The following is a 14697-nucleotide window of genomic DNA, read 5'->3' as shown; positions in this document are numbered from 1 at the left end:
GAATACTTTTTTTAAAAAAACAGGTTTATAAGGCTATTCCTGTTCTTGAAATAGGAAGGAGGGAACATGAAAAGGGACAGTGACTTGTCCCACACAACAGCACCGCTGGGAATGGAAACCATATCTTTACTGATGTGGAAAGGACAAAACTACCCTCATTTGGCCCTGAACAAGTGCCTAGTTGTGGGTTGGATTGGCATTGGGGAAACAGGGTAAGACTGCTTCTTTTGGTGATGTAGTCATTTTATGATCAGTTTAAGTCATAAAGCAAACTACAACCCTTGTCCTGTTTAGAGTAGGTTATCATTTTACAGATGACAGTAGATTATATCAGTTGCAATTTGTGACTACAATACAACACCTCAATGTTTTACCTTTACTTGATGAAAGACAATAGGGTCAAAAGACCACAGAAAAACAATGAAACTGGTATCAGTCAGTCTTGGAAAGGAAAGCTTTTTTCACCTCTGTATAACTTTAATTACAGTAATCTTGCAAATGCATCATTCGAACTGCAAATTATTTTCGAAAATCTTTGTTTGAAAGCTAGGGAGTTTTCTGGAAAATGTGTTTACTGTATATTTTAAAAATACCAGTTCTCTCTGGTTACTGATTTGGTATTATTCTAATTAGCAGAACTGGCAGCAGGAGGGGCTAGTGAGGGGGCAAAGGAAGCTGTTTCACGGGTGTTGGGTTTCTGAGGGAAAAATCAAGACGTTAATGGAGAAGAACCACATCTGTGAGAAACGTGATCGTTTTACTCTTTTTTAAGCACTGTAACCTGAATTGACGAAATGCTGCTTTACTTCGAGGGGACTGTTACACGTACTTTCATCTTCCTTTTTCACGGCCCTTCATACTTTTTTCCACACACTGAATAACGCAGTCTCGTTGTCAACAGTGGCGCCTTCAGCACCGAAAAGCCCAGGTAAACGCCAACCCCGTGCTCCACGGGAGAGCACTTACGGTACCTTCATCCTGCCACGTCCGACTATTAAGCAGAAGTCCACGTGAAAGGCTAATTTCAACATCTTCACTGCTATTTTGACGGCGCCCGACGACCGTTCCTTCCCCCCCCCCGCGCAGGCGCAGCGGCAGCCAGAGAACACCGGGAGGAGGAGGCGGGGTTAACGGTTTCGCCCCTGGCGCCTGCGCACTGGCGCGGCTGCGCGCCTCAGCGGGAGCGACGGCGGCGGTGGAGGCGACGGCGGCGGAGGGCGGCAGGGGTGAGCCTCTTCTTCCTCCCTCCCTCCCTCCCTCCCTCAGCCGCCATTTCGGGGTGCCGTGAGGGGGATGCGCTGCTGCCCCGGGGGCTGTGTGGCCCTGCCGCGGGGCGGGGCGGGAGGTGCTCTCACCGGCCGGGCAGTGTGGGCCGCCCGTCAGCCTTTCCAGCCCGGGATCCAAACCTCTACTCTGAATGCGCGACCTAGTCTGTGGGACAAACTCGTTTCGGGGCATCCAGAGAGGACAGAACTGAGCTGGGGAAAAAAAGACACTTCTTCCATGTAGGACACTTCCAATGTAGGCGCTGGTATTTAAGCAGAATAAGTGGAGTTAAGGTTTTGGTGAAATGTAAATGATTTTTTTTTCCTCTGCTACATGAGTCTGTGTCGTTGTACTGGATGTCAGTGTACTTAAGGTTCCTCTAGTACTACCAGTCTTTTATGGATAACAGAGTAACTTTATCTAGTGCTGTGGTACCCAGTTCTGTGTCCTGACAAATTACTTCTGCGTTTATATAACACAACCTATACTTTAAAGGCTATGATAAGTAAAGAACGTTATCAACGTAATTGAAGCATCGTATCCTTTGCATTTTACCTAGTTTTTCTAGCCATCTATCTGTTTAGGACCAAGGCTGAAAGAGGCAAGGACCATTAGATCAGCGTGATTGGACTGGGGACTCGTGGATCATGTTAATTGCACAAGGTTTTTTATGCTGTTCCAGTGCTGGATTTTTTATGATCATTTATCTAATCTTTGTGAATCTGCAAGTGTTACAAAACCATTACCTGGCTCATCACTTAAAAACTGAATGACTCAAGTAGGAAATACCCAGAAGGCTTCTTAAAGGGCTAGATCTCAAAAATGAAACAGACTTCCAAAATTCAGAATACTGTTGTGTGACTGAATGAGTTTGTGGTCCGTTGGGGGTGTATCAGAAATAATGTATGATATGCTGATTTGTATTTTACATTGCTCATGAAAGTAGAGTTGCATAGGAAATAACGCATCTTTTATTGCTTCATAATACTTAAGAATATAGAAGACGCTTTTAAATGACTGGGATCTTGTAACTTTCTCTTGTAGAATCAAAACCATTTCATATTTGTGTTTGGAATAAAGCCTCAGAACAAAGCATGGAGGACTAAAATACAGAAAGGATAGATTTTGGGTTTAAGCTTCTAATCTTCTAATTTAAGATATTCAAAGTCATTTAAACCATACTTAAAAATAGACTAAGCTGTATGTCAGCAGTCTTCTGCAATAAATTACACTGAAGATTCTAGTATTTCTAAGCAAAAAGGCCCTGAGCTGTACACCATATTTGAGAATGTGCTTGTGTGTAGCCACACTATTGCTTTTCACAGCCTTTATGTACATTGAGGTCAGTATCTAAATGTGGAATCTTGTATATGCATGTGTCTTTCAAGACTGAGGCTCTGTACTTGTTAATGTTTTATGTTATGCTTTCCCTCACAAAATGTGGGGAAAAAATCTGGTAACTTAGTCTAAGGTTGTAATGCTTTTTAAGTGGGGGGTGGAGTTTTTTTCAGAGAAAGGATAGGACAAGCTTCCATATTTGAGCAAGGAGAAAACAGTACAGTCCAGAACAGGGGGACTAGAAAATTAGAATTTGTAAAAAAAAAACCCCGTATTTATTTTTATATTAATCTCTTATTTTCATAGGTTGTATATCTAAGAAAAGATGGCAGACCCTTGGCAAGAATGTATGGATTATGCAGTTGCTTTAGCAAGAAAAGCTGGGGAGGTAAGTATAAACTATTATAAATAATAACATTATTTATTGAGTCTGGTATGTATATAGCTTCTGAAGGAGTTTGGTGTTGGATATTCTTCTGAGGATTATTTTGTCAAAAACATAAATTAGCAGAATCGTTCAGTGATGTTCAAGATTGGAGTGTCTTTGATGTTTACGGCTTGGTTAATTTAAGAAAACAACTTTGCACTTTTTTTTGGACCAGAGTCTGGTTAAAGACTAAGCAGTATCTTTTGTTCCTTAAATTTTATTTAAAAAAAAAATAAAAAATTCTAAATTGTGGTAAACAAGGAGCATCTCTGTTTTTCCCCTTAAACTGCACCTGTCTGCCTTACTATTTTACCACCTGAAAACTGTTGACAGTCTTTCCTGTGAAAACCTCAATCAACTTTATACAGTGGCTTGTTGTTGGCACAAGATGCCATATCGAGTTCTCTTCATAAAGACGGCTTTACTTCTATAAATAAGAAGCATCCCTTGCAGTGGCGATACTTTGCACATGTGTGATCTAAGATGGCTTAGAACAAGAAAGAGTTTGCACATCTTGGCAGACAGAGCCTTAGCATAAGAATGGTTACCAAATGTTCAGTTCTTGGTGGTTCTGCTTGGTACATTTGAATGCTATTGCAACCAGACAAGATGGCACAAGTACTAATTCTGTCCCCTGGAGCTGCAGAATCTGCAGAACATTGTCCCTGCAATGACCTCATTAAAGTCTTCCCTCAGAAAATCTTTCTAAGTTATAGTAAAATAATTTTGTAGGCTGTGAGGCATGGATTCTTGCTTAAGCTGATTCTGATAGTTTTAAGATCATAAATGCAGGGTCTGGTTAAAAATAGCTGACTTAAGCTCAGTCTTAAGTGTTTCATTCAACTCTGGTATTTAAATTTATAAATCAAAAACTTGTCCTCACAAAACAGAGCTCAGTTTCACGTACCAGTGGATTTTCTTGTAGTACTTGGATTTAAGGTCATGTAAAAAGTTTGTGCTGAGTGGGGAGACAGATAGATAGATAGATGCAAGGGTAAGCCCCAGCTCCTGCAGTTAAATCCAGGTTTTGTCACTGCTTGTGTTCATGTTTTCTATGTGCAGTATAGAAAATGACGGTAAAAATGATGCTCAGATTTTTGGGAAAACTAGTATTTTCCATACTGTTAATGGAGAAAGCTTTTTTCTTTTTTCTTTTTTTTATTTAATTTTGTTAACAGATAATCCATGGAGCACTCAAAGGAGAAGTATCTGTTATGACTAAAAGTTCACCAGTAGATCTAGTGACAGAAACTGATCAAAAAGTAGAAAACTTCATTATTTCTTTGATAAAAGAAAAGTATCCTTCTCACAGGTATGGCTTCTTATCAATACACTTTTTATAGAAGAAGGGGAGAGGTGACTGGAAGAAGAAAATGGAAAGTTTCTGATTTTGCTTGGTAAAATTTCATTATGATTGGCATGCTGGAAAGCTACAGAATTCTCTCTTACCCTCTATATATTAAGTATTTTAGAGTAGTAGCAGGTTGAAGTTTTGCCCAGGGCTGTAGTAACAAAACAAGGTGTCCCCAAGGGTCTACTGACGTGAGTTTAGCCTTGCTTAAGACTTATACTGAAAGTCACTTCCAGTTGAGCCAGCTGTAAGTAACTTCTTGGGTTTTTTGTGTTGGAGAATCAAAGGTGGCCCCAAGATACCCAGAATCCAAATTTCTTGTATGCTGTTGGCTGTTGAAACTAGCATGCCTTCGCTGTCTGTGCTGGATGGGTCGCGTGGTACTGAGTGTGCCTTTGGCAAGTCTCATACAACTTAAGAACATCAAACATCCTTAAAAGAAGACAGGATCTTCTGATCCTACATAACTGAAAGTCTGTCATACAGAACACTGATTTATTTTTTTATATTGCTCTTTCCTTTTTTTTTTCCTCCCCATGCCCCTCCTCCCCCTAAAATAAATCTATTCTTGAAGCATGAATTGTATGTATTTTACTTACTTACATGTAACTTTCCCAGTTTTGGCATCTGAAACTGTTATTTCAGGGTCATTCCACAAGTCTATGTGCTTACACTACTTTAGTTAGGTTACTGACATTTCGCGTCACCTCAGTTGTTCCAATTCTATACATATTTATTACGCTTCACATATATAGCTACAATAAGAAAATCTCCAAGAAAATGCAAGAAAAATTAGCAAACCCACTTTAAGGAAACTCTATTAAACTTGAGACTTCATCCCTTTACCATGTTACCATTTTGTAATGCCTGTAAAACTAAACAGTTTTGAGACTAACAGCTTTCTGTCATATTTGGGTTGAAATCAGACTGCAAATTTAACAGTTACTGTACTGGTGTAACTAGATGCATATGACCACAAAGGTTTTCTTCAGTTAAAACACAAGCTAAAAAGTAGTGGTTTATAGCACAAATAAACTGAAAGGCGTAAATAGCTACAAGTATTCTGACAAAAATTTGATGATGCTGTCACTGGAAAAAATGATGAAAACTGAAATGTTCTGAATGCTAAATTCCAGTAATGGATATTAAAATGTAAAGTTCTTTTCCCCACATGCTGTGCTTATCTCTGACATCATAAATATTGATGCAAGCTTGGTCAGATGTGATTGGTGCTTTCTAGAGAAACTGTGTATTTCTCAGCTTTTTACATATGATCGCTGGTGGTACAAAAACCTGCATCTCACTTTAAAAATTTTAATTTCAAGGACAGTGTTGTAATTCAGATATTTTAAACAGTTTCTCTGTATCTTTTAAATGTCTTTGCTACTCCAGCTTCATCGGAGAAGAATCTGTTGCAGCTGGAGAGGGCAGCATTTTGACAGATAACCCCACATGGATTATAGACCCTATTGATGGAACTACCAACTTCGTACACAGGTCCACCTTTCATTTTTTTATGTTAGCAACTTCAACTGATTACCTTTTTTCTTTCTCCAGTTCCATGAAAGTAAAGTTTTTTCACTTTTAAATTGCTTTAAAAGAGATATTATGGACTTGTTAATAGTTACAAATTGCTGTTTGCATTTATTGAGAGCCATTGAGCAGTTTTTGTAATCATTTTAGTATTTCTGTAAGTATTATAATAGTCTCACTCTATAACCAACAGCAGTTGTTCCATGAGAGGCCTGTACTATATAGGAGGGATCAGCAGCTTTTGGCACGTGTGCCAAAGATAGGTGGGCAGATTTTAACAGTAAAGCAACAGGACTCAGAATTAGGAGTTGCAGCATCTTCAGAGAGGTGATAACAGCTCCAAGTGCTGATCTCTAAGAAACTTCAAATTCATTGAGATCTAGGAGCCACTACCATGAAAGCAAGCAGAATATCACCGGTAATTGTCTAGTGGTATTTTACACCAGGACGAGGAGGGGACTTTCAGTGTAATGCTGACTACCTATTCCTTCTGTCTTTCAAACATGACAGATTTTGGCCCTGATGAGCTTTCTGAGTGCATGTGATTCCAATTTTGAAATGACTGCTGCAATGTGTGCCAGAGCTTTAAACAGCTGCTGAATCCTGCTAAATAACGTGTTGAAAAAGCTGTAAGAAAAGAACTCATTCTGCTGGATTTACAGACTTAAAAGTCTGTATTTTTTTCAGATAGCAATTAAAGCAAATGTTTTGGAACTGCAAATTTTCAAGAGTAAAAGATAATAATAAAAAAAATTAATTGGTTGATGGTTAGAAACTTGACTGAGACGCAGCCCACCATGTCCTATAGATTCCCACTGCCTTCACTCTTCCCCCTGCATTTTTCCTTCTCACTTCAGTATCTGTCTTTCTCATTGCTTTGGTGGAGAAAGTGGAGGTGGGGGGAGAGATGACTTGTTTCTTTTGGTGAGACCATTTTGGCCAGCTTGTTCCTTCTGAGAAAGGTTAGTAGTATAGAGGCTTGCTTGTATTCTTTGGCTATAAAGTGACAGTCCCTGAGCTAGTAACAGTTGTAACTGGGATGACAGTCCCTAAGCTGTAACAGGCTTAGTTTCAGTGGGTGAAAAAGTTTGTATTTTAAATGGTAATTGGTGGTGTTGGCTTGGGTCTGTTTTCTTAGTAAATTGTGCAAGTTCAGAAAACTAACATTTCCTATATAGTCCAAGTTTCTTTTTGAAATATACATTACATTTAACTGAACATTGTTTTTATTGAGAGTAAGCTTGGTAATGAAAGAAGCATAGTATCTCACTATAAATCAGTAAAATGTTTTGTTTTGTAGGTTTCCATTTGTGGCAGTTTCAATTGGCTTTGTTGTAAACAAAAAGGTATACTTTTTATTACTTAATATCTAATCCATCAAAACCAAATTAATTCCTTGTTGCTAGCTATAACTAAGATCTGCATTTTCACAGTAAATAGGAAGAAAGGGAAAAAAAACCTCAAGGTATCTTTACTTTTTCTTACAGATAGAGTTTGGAATTGTGTACAGTTGTATAGAAGACAAGATGTATACTGCCAGAAAAGGAAAAGGTGCATTTTGCAATGGTCAAAAACTTCAAGTATCAGGCCAAGAAGGTAAGCTGAACTGAGTAGCTTGTTTCTAGTAATGACATTTATTTTGCAAACGAGGCATCAACAGTTTTAGACCTGGATATATTCCTGTTTCTTAGCTCATAGTTTTGTTTTCCAAAGACAGGCTTTTTTTGGCCATGGTTTGTTCAGTTTTGAGAAACAGCTTTTATGTTCTCTTTGATGCATGTAAAACATGCTTGTGATCTTTGCAAAATCAGGACTCAGCAATTGAAGATTTTACTCCCTGTGTGTCTGTGTTCTGGGGTTTTGCTTGTTTGTTTTTAATTCCCTGAATGTCTGTGATCAGTCTATGATTGTTCTTTAGAGTATGTAACAAACCTACCAAACAGTTCAACTTCTTCTAGGTGTGAAGTAGTGGTTTAAATCACTATCACTCTTGTATACTTACTACCCTATGTAAAGTAAAATCCACACTTAAAGCGGGACCTTTAAAGATATGAGGACTGTTCTAATTTTTATAGCAATAGAATTTAATTACTAATGACATCGGTTAATGTATATGCATAATTGAATCAGATCATGCTTTGTTCACTTCATTTTTATTTTTTCCTGCCATTTTCCATGTAAGAACAGATTTTTAGACATTCAATATATGTAATATTTGTATTAAAATACTTTTATTCAGTCTTGTAAGAAAGCAATGAAGTAAACTCTGCTAATTACTGTTCTTATATAAGCTGTACTGTTGGAAAAGTGAGGTTTTGGGTTTTTTTCAGACATTACAAAATCCCTTTTAGTAACAGAATTGGGATCAAATCGTGATCCAGAGACTGTAAAAATAATTCTTGCTAACATGGAAAGACTTCTCAGTATTCCTATTCATGGGTAAGATACTTCCTATTTTTTATATTTACTGGTAGTGTTAATATTGTAAATATGTAAATATGATAATTTTTAGGAAGGACTGGTTGCATTACATTTGACACCTTAAATGTGAAATATGATTTAAATGTTTTTGTCTTGTAGCTTCTGCAGAGAAACTCTAAGTGTGTTTTAACTTTTTCAAGCTGGGACATATATAAGAGAACCCTAAAAATCAGTATTGGGAAGCAAAGCATTTTTGGTTTTGTAGGACTAAAAAGTATTGTATTTACTAGTTAAACAAATGAAATACAATTTTGTGCTTTTCTCCCCCCCCCCCCCCCCCCCCCCCCGAAACACACAAGGAGTAAAACTGGAAAAACAGAAGCTATATAACATTTCTTAGTTTCCTTACTCTGTAGTAATGAAAATAATTTGGTTTTTTTATATATATCAGAAGACAAGAGCAGATGTCCCTTTCCTCTTTCAACACCGTACAGTTTTTTTTAATTTGTGCAAGTAGATGAAAGTGTCCATAAACTGCTCTTATTTTGGTTACGTTCCCTGCTTCGTCTCCTCCAGATAAGCTAAAGCCTACATTTCTGCAAACCATTTTATGTCTAAATGTGGTTTCAGTAGACAGTTTTTTGTTACTCAACCCTACTCACGTTTCTGATCTAAAAGGGGTTGTAGTTTTATGCTGAGATTCTCAAGATTCTTGTTTTGACACTTAACATATAGGGTTTTTTCTACTTTCAAAAAATTGTCTGATGTCATTAAAGAATATATGCTAAACTGTAAGTAGGGAATACACTTTAGGTAAGTTGTTAGTTGAACTTTGGTATTTTATTTGTAAAAAATAAATTGAGATTGGAGTTGATTTAAGTTGCTTCTTGCAGTAACTTAGCTGCTATGGTTTACAATTTAACGTATGTTTTACTGATAATTAAAATAACTGCAACTATTTGTACAAGTCACACTTACTGACTAAGGGCATCAACATTTCCAAAAGAAACTGGAATTTGTAACACAAGGGGTTTGATGAAATTACCCAGACCAAATTTATGCTGTGTAATTTATTTTTTGTGATTACTGCAGTTACGGTGTTTTGCAAGTCAGTGATGCTTACTGAGCATCACCAGAGAAACTGAAGTAACTGTTTTTTCAATGCTAAGAACAGTGTACACTCTACTTGAATTCTTGTATTCAAAAAGTGAAGTAGAGTATCTGTTACTGTTTCATGGGTAGATATCTTCCATAATATGTTTTAGGTTAAAAAGTTTTTTTTGAGATGTGTTTTCACTCTAAACCAAAATCGTTTAAGAGAATTCATAAATGTAATTTCTGGAAATTTGCTATATTTGGAGAGCTCTTCAAGCTACTTAAGCAAAACTTCATTCCAAACTTTTTATTTGTTTCGCTGCAGCATTCCGTCACATTTTCTCTCGCTCAGTTCACTTTGCGTATGATGCTTCTGTGTTCTCTGTGCAGTGTACACAGACATCCTGACTTTCTTACAAACTGTTCTCAATTAAATAAACAAATATGTCTCCTTTAGGATTAGAGCCGTTGGTACAGCAGCTGTGAACATGTGCCTTGTGGCAACGGGTGGAGCTGATGCCTATTATGAAATGGGGATTCACTGCTGGGATATGGCAGGGGCTGGAATCATTATTACTGAAGCAGGTGGAGTACTGCTAGATGTATCAGGTAAGTATGCGGGCATGCATGATACTCTTTTGTCCTTTTAAATAGCTAATTGGGAGCAAAACATAGCTGAAATGAGAAGGCAAAGAGTTTTTTCAGTCCTCTTTCCAAATTACCACTACTGAACAGAGTTCCCATCCAGTTAATAGAGCGTCAATTGTATGTTTTTAAGCTACAAGACAACCTTTACTCCCTTGGCTGAGCACCTGGAAGAGTGAAAAAAGACAGTAAACATACACTGAACAGAATTTAAATGTAGCTTGTATGAGATACCTCTTGTGTTAAATGCATTTTTACCCAGGGGCAAACCTTGGTCCTAAATAGTAATATACCATTTACACTTGACTTTTTCGATGCTCATTTGCTTACCAACTTTTCATTTTCTCCAGATACAAGCTAATTACTTTGCTTGCTTTGATTTCTAGGTGGACCATTTGATTTGATGTCTCGAAGAATAATTGCAGCAAGTAGTCGAGCTATAGGAGAGAGAATAGCCAAAGTACTTCAAGTAATTCCTCTGAAAAGGGATGATGCAACTAATTGAATACCAAAACTACACCTTAAATGTAATTATATAAATGTTGTCTCATACTCCCATGTGGTGATGGTTCTACACCTTGAATCTGATAATAAGATAGATGGTAGTCTTTCAATACTGGTATGAATGCTAAGTTGTGTTTTGAGATTGGACCAACATTGTAAGTAAGCCTTTACTGTTAAGTATTTTATTTAACATCTTGATTACATAAAGAAGCAAATATATACAACTAATATTTTCAAGTTTTATACTACACTGGAAGGCATAGCAAGAGACTCTTTGATATATAGATAAATAAAACCCTCTAGTTCTGTAAGTGACAGAACAGAATTCACTATCTTAACACCACATCATCACATCTGATCCTGAACCCAAAAAGATGAAGGCATTACTGTTTATCCAGTATTTCTCTCTCTCATCTGTTGTTTTCTTCAGTGTCATCAGTGTATCCATTTCCTTACCTTGTTAAGGTTTTTGTAGAGGTAGTTACACATTTCCAACCTTTTTTTAGTTGCTTGTAGTTTTGGCTCTAATTTAAAGCCTTTATTACTTAGCTGTCATTGTTCTTGTAGTCATCGTTCTTCCTTTCTTATGGTAGATAAACACAATCTCTTCTTTAGCCTCTTATGTGGCCTGTACGCTTGCAAATTCATTACAGTTGCAAAAATAATAGTTACTGTGCCAGAAAATATGTGCATCTCCCAGAAATAAGTTCTGAGCACACCTTCTATCGCTAAATGGATTTACTTTAAATTAAGATGAAGTATGATTTGCATTTGACCATTGGAATCAGCTGATACTAGGTCCTCTATCTTATTCTTGGCAGTTATAATTCCTGTTAATTTTGCTTGGGCTTCTCCACGGATGTGTGTGTTTCAAAGTCTAAGAAATCATTAAAATCCAAGAGAGTTTTCAGTAACTCAGCTGGCAAAAAAATAAGCCTGTAGTCCAAATTTTTTACATAATTTTCTGTAAGTTATGAAAGCAGTGACCAACCAGGATCAGGTTTCCATTGTTATAGAGTGTACAGGCACAAAAGAAGATACATATCTAAACCTAAAGGGTTTGTAAATCTCGGAAATATTCGTAATTTCATTCTTGGTGTCAGTTGTTCTAAACTTTGAAAACTATACTGGTTCTTTGAATTTTTGTATTTAAGATTGTAAAAAGTATCAGTGTACTGTTCAAATAATTAATGCACTTTAAAAAAAAATATTTAACTTGGATCAGTTTTTTAGACTGATTTTTCCGTGTCTAAAGTTTCTGAAAGAAAGTTGTCTCATTGGTGGTCCAGTGAAGACACAGCAATGCTTTGGAAAACCTGATGTTTTGTACTGCTGTACCACTATTTTTATTTTGGAAAATGGTGTTCTCTGTCTTGAAGTTTCAACAGAAACTTATTATGTCTTATTATACATTTCAGTCTTTTATATTAGTTGATTTTTGCAGATTTTGCAGAAATATTAATTTGAATTTGTATCTAATGTCAGATGATTAACGTTAATGAGATCACCCTGCTATTTAAAGGTTTTGTCAAAAAGCCAGACTTAGATTAATTTTATTTTTTAAATTCCCATTGACAAGGATAGAAACTTTTTGAGCATTTCACTGTAACTTTACTGCTGTAAGTGATGTGAGATCATTATTCCTTGAGAAGTATGTCTACTGTACCATTTCTGTGGCTTTTGTATAACAAATTCTGCATAACTTCTTTAAACTGATTTATGTGTGAAATGGAGACATATCTAAAAAATACATGAGATGGGAGAACACATTCAAAATAAATATGCTTTAGCAGCAGCAGCTTCAGATGTACTTCCTTTCTTAACATTCATCAGAGTACAATGCTGGGTCCCAACAAGCTGGATTTGTGGGCTTCAAACTTAGTCTCTGAGTTGAACACTTTCTCTTCTTGGCCTCTGATGTAGATAGATCATAAACTGTTGTGCTTTAGGTAAGTGGGATTATGTATACACCTGCAGTAGGTTTTTAGAGTGAATATTCCAACACCTTCCAATGAGATCATGGTGCATTAGTAATCTCCAACCACAGAGCTCAAACTTTATGGATTGTCTTGCCTGTGTTTTGTAGGCCCATCAGCTGGTAGCTTTCTCACGGTTAGCTTTCCTAATAATGCTCCTCGAGGAACAATTTATATGAATTTCCCATCTTGGCCCTCTCTATTTGCGTTAAAGACCAGCCTAATTTTTTTTACTCTGTAAATGGCAGCTTTTATCAATTGTCTGCTTGCTTTTTAATTTTGGTCTCCCTTTCAGGGGGATCAGAAGTCCCTGTTGTTTGCTACGTTGCTAAGCATTATCTTCTCAAATAACTCTTCATCTAATGTGTGGCCACTTCTTTCATCATGTCAAAGCACACCAAAATGTAATTATTCAGTTTAAAGGCATTTTCTTTTTGATTCTGTGCTATCCTGCAATTTTAGCAAATTTTTGTAGTAAATGTTTTTCGTAGTAAAACAGAGAAGTCATGATTGCTGTGTAATCAAAATGATTTTGAGAGATTATATATGAGAGGTAGTCCCGGAATGTTCTAAACAGTAAAATACCTGTTTTTATTGCTGTGAAAGATGGAGTGACACAGATAAACGTCTTAAATTTTTATTATATATAATTTAAGATAAAGTTACATATTTATGAGACCATAAGACAATCTGAAAGGAAAACCAGTTACCACAGATTGAACAGACTGTCAAATTAAGGTCACGAATATTTGTCATGAGGACATCAACAGTCCAGTGTACAGGAAGCTTTCTTGTGTAGCTTCTCAGTGAACAACTCATGACTTCAGCTGGCAAATTCTACTGTGGTTTGAATCTCAAGTCTGAGTGAGGAACGCTCAAAACTTACAAATGCAAGAAGAAGATCAAGCGGTCAGATTAGCAACTGGAGCAAGTGGAAGATTCCAAGAAATACTGCTGGAAACTAAGGGCCATATGGGCAAATTTAACCAGTCCCTTCACCTTTACTTTGAGAATTTGACTAGATGGTCAACTTCATCACTATAGTTGTAACAGGGCCTACTGCTATTCTTAAAGGTCTTCAGAGGAAGGGTACTGATTTTTAGTCTGAGATGAAAACAATCAGTACTATAAAATAGGTAATAATGATTTTGAACACTAATATGTATGAAAAGGGGGAGGTAGCCCTAGTCTACCATGCTGGCTATCATCCCTGTTCAGTAGCCCTCTTCATTTATTGATTTGCTGATAGTTTGTGATTGTTTTCTATGACGACCTGCAAAGCTGTGCTTCTTCAAAGCAGGGTGTTCCAGTAGATTCAATCCTGCAGAGCTTTTCCCAGCATGAAATATTGCCAAAGAAAAAGTCAAAAGGTTTCAGGCCCTTGTCCAGCCCTGTTAAGCAGCCTGCAGGAAATCCCCCTGCCCTGTCCACCCGTCAATGAAATATGGATTATCCCTCATAATATTTGTGACCCAAAGCTATGGTTTTAATTCTGCATAGTCTAATGCGTAGGTGTGAACTAGACATTCTGACTAGATCTAAAACAACAACCTGTGACCTCAGTATGAAGCAATTTAAATGAGGGACATCTCTTTTCCTGAGCTTCTTCCCATCCTCTCAAAGCCAGCTGCTAATTCAGTTCTATTCATTATCTGTGAGTGAAGTAATTGCTTCACAAGTCTGATCCTGTTGCTAAAGTGCTGACAGGCAACTTTCCAACAGCACATTGTTTTTGGATCTACAGCAGTTGTCACGGCTTCCTTTGTTTGCACAAACTCCAGGCATCAGAAGGATATACTGTCAGTGATGTGACACCTCAAGAGTCTCTGCCAGAGCCAGAGTCAGCCAGATCTCCTGGACAACGTAATCCATTCAATCTCTGGATTACTGCTTGTCCTGCACCAAAAGTGACAGTGAATGTATCCTGTCACGTCACTCTGGTTTGTACAACCTTCACACAAAGATCCGCAGCTTCTCAAAGATCAGCAGGAACTTCTGAAATGTCCTCTGTGCCCATTATCAGCTGTCTGCAACAACAGGGCAAACAAAATCTGATGCACTTCAAAGCCGTGTGCAACATCCGGAACAAACAAACTGGAGGGCCGCGCTCATCTGAGGGCGCATTGTGCTGCTGTATTAAA

At 37.3% G+C, this 14697-nt stretch overlaps 1 protein-coding gene across 2 annotated transcripts; it reads left to right on the top strand.

Annotated features, from left to right (window-relative positions):
• The first annotated feature begins 1174 nt into the window (after positions 1-1174).
• Positions 1175-12375, top strand: IMPA1 (inositol monophosphatase 1). 2 transcript variants are annotated; one of them, XM_069779574.1, is made up of 9 exons: positions 1175-1226; positions 2911-2992; positions 4210-4343; positions 5775-5879; positions 7216-7261; positions 7403-7511; positions 8246-8354; positions 9889-10040; positions 10463-12375. In XM_069779574.1, the coding sequence occupies exons 2-9, from the start codon at positions 2930-2932 to the stop codon at positions 10579-10581; spliced, it is 837 nt and encodes a 278-aa protein (XP_069635675.1). In that variant the 5' UTR covers positions 1175-1226; positions 2911-2929; the 3' UTR covers positions 10582-12375. The 2 variants fall into 2 exon arrangements, with proteins under 2 accessions (XP_069635675.1, XP_009928221.1); XM_009929919.2 differs by lacking the exon at positions 1175-1226 and adding an exon at positions 1304-1521.
• The last annotated feature ends 2322 nt before the right edge of the window (positions 12376-14697 follow it).

Source organism: Haliaeetus albicilla, chromosome 3, assembly GCF_947461875.1.
Source record: "Haliaeetus albicilla chromosome 3, bHalAlb1.1, whole genome shotgun sequence".
NCBI classification, from domain to species: Eukaryota; Metazoa; Chordata; class Aves; order Accipitriformes; family Accipitridae; genus Haliaeetus; species Haliaeetus albicilla.
Note: the sequence above shows the minus strand (reverse complement) of the source record. Positions and strands in the feature narration are given on the sequence as shown.

Excerpts from the sequence above, each read along its gene's own strand:
- IMPA1 (XM_069779574.1), top strand. The coding sequence starts at position 2,930 with ATGGCAGACCCTTGGCAAGAATGTATGGATTATGCAGTTGCTTTAGCA. Across the intron at positions 2,993-4,209 it reads TAGCAAGAAAAGCTGGGGAG|ATAATCCATGGAGCACTCAA; the intron begins GTAAGTATAAAC and ends TTTTGTTAACAG. Across the intron at positions 7,262-7,402 it reads GCTTTGTTGTAAACAAAAAG|ATAGAGTTTGGAATTGTGTA; the intron begins GTATACTTTTTA and ends TTTTTCTTACAG.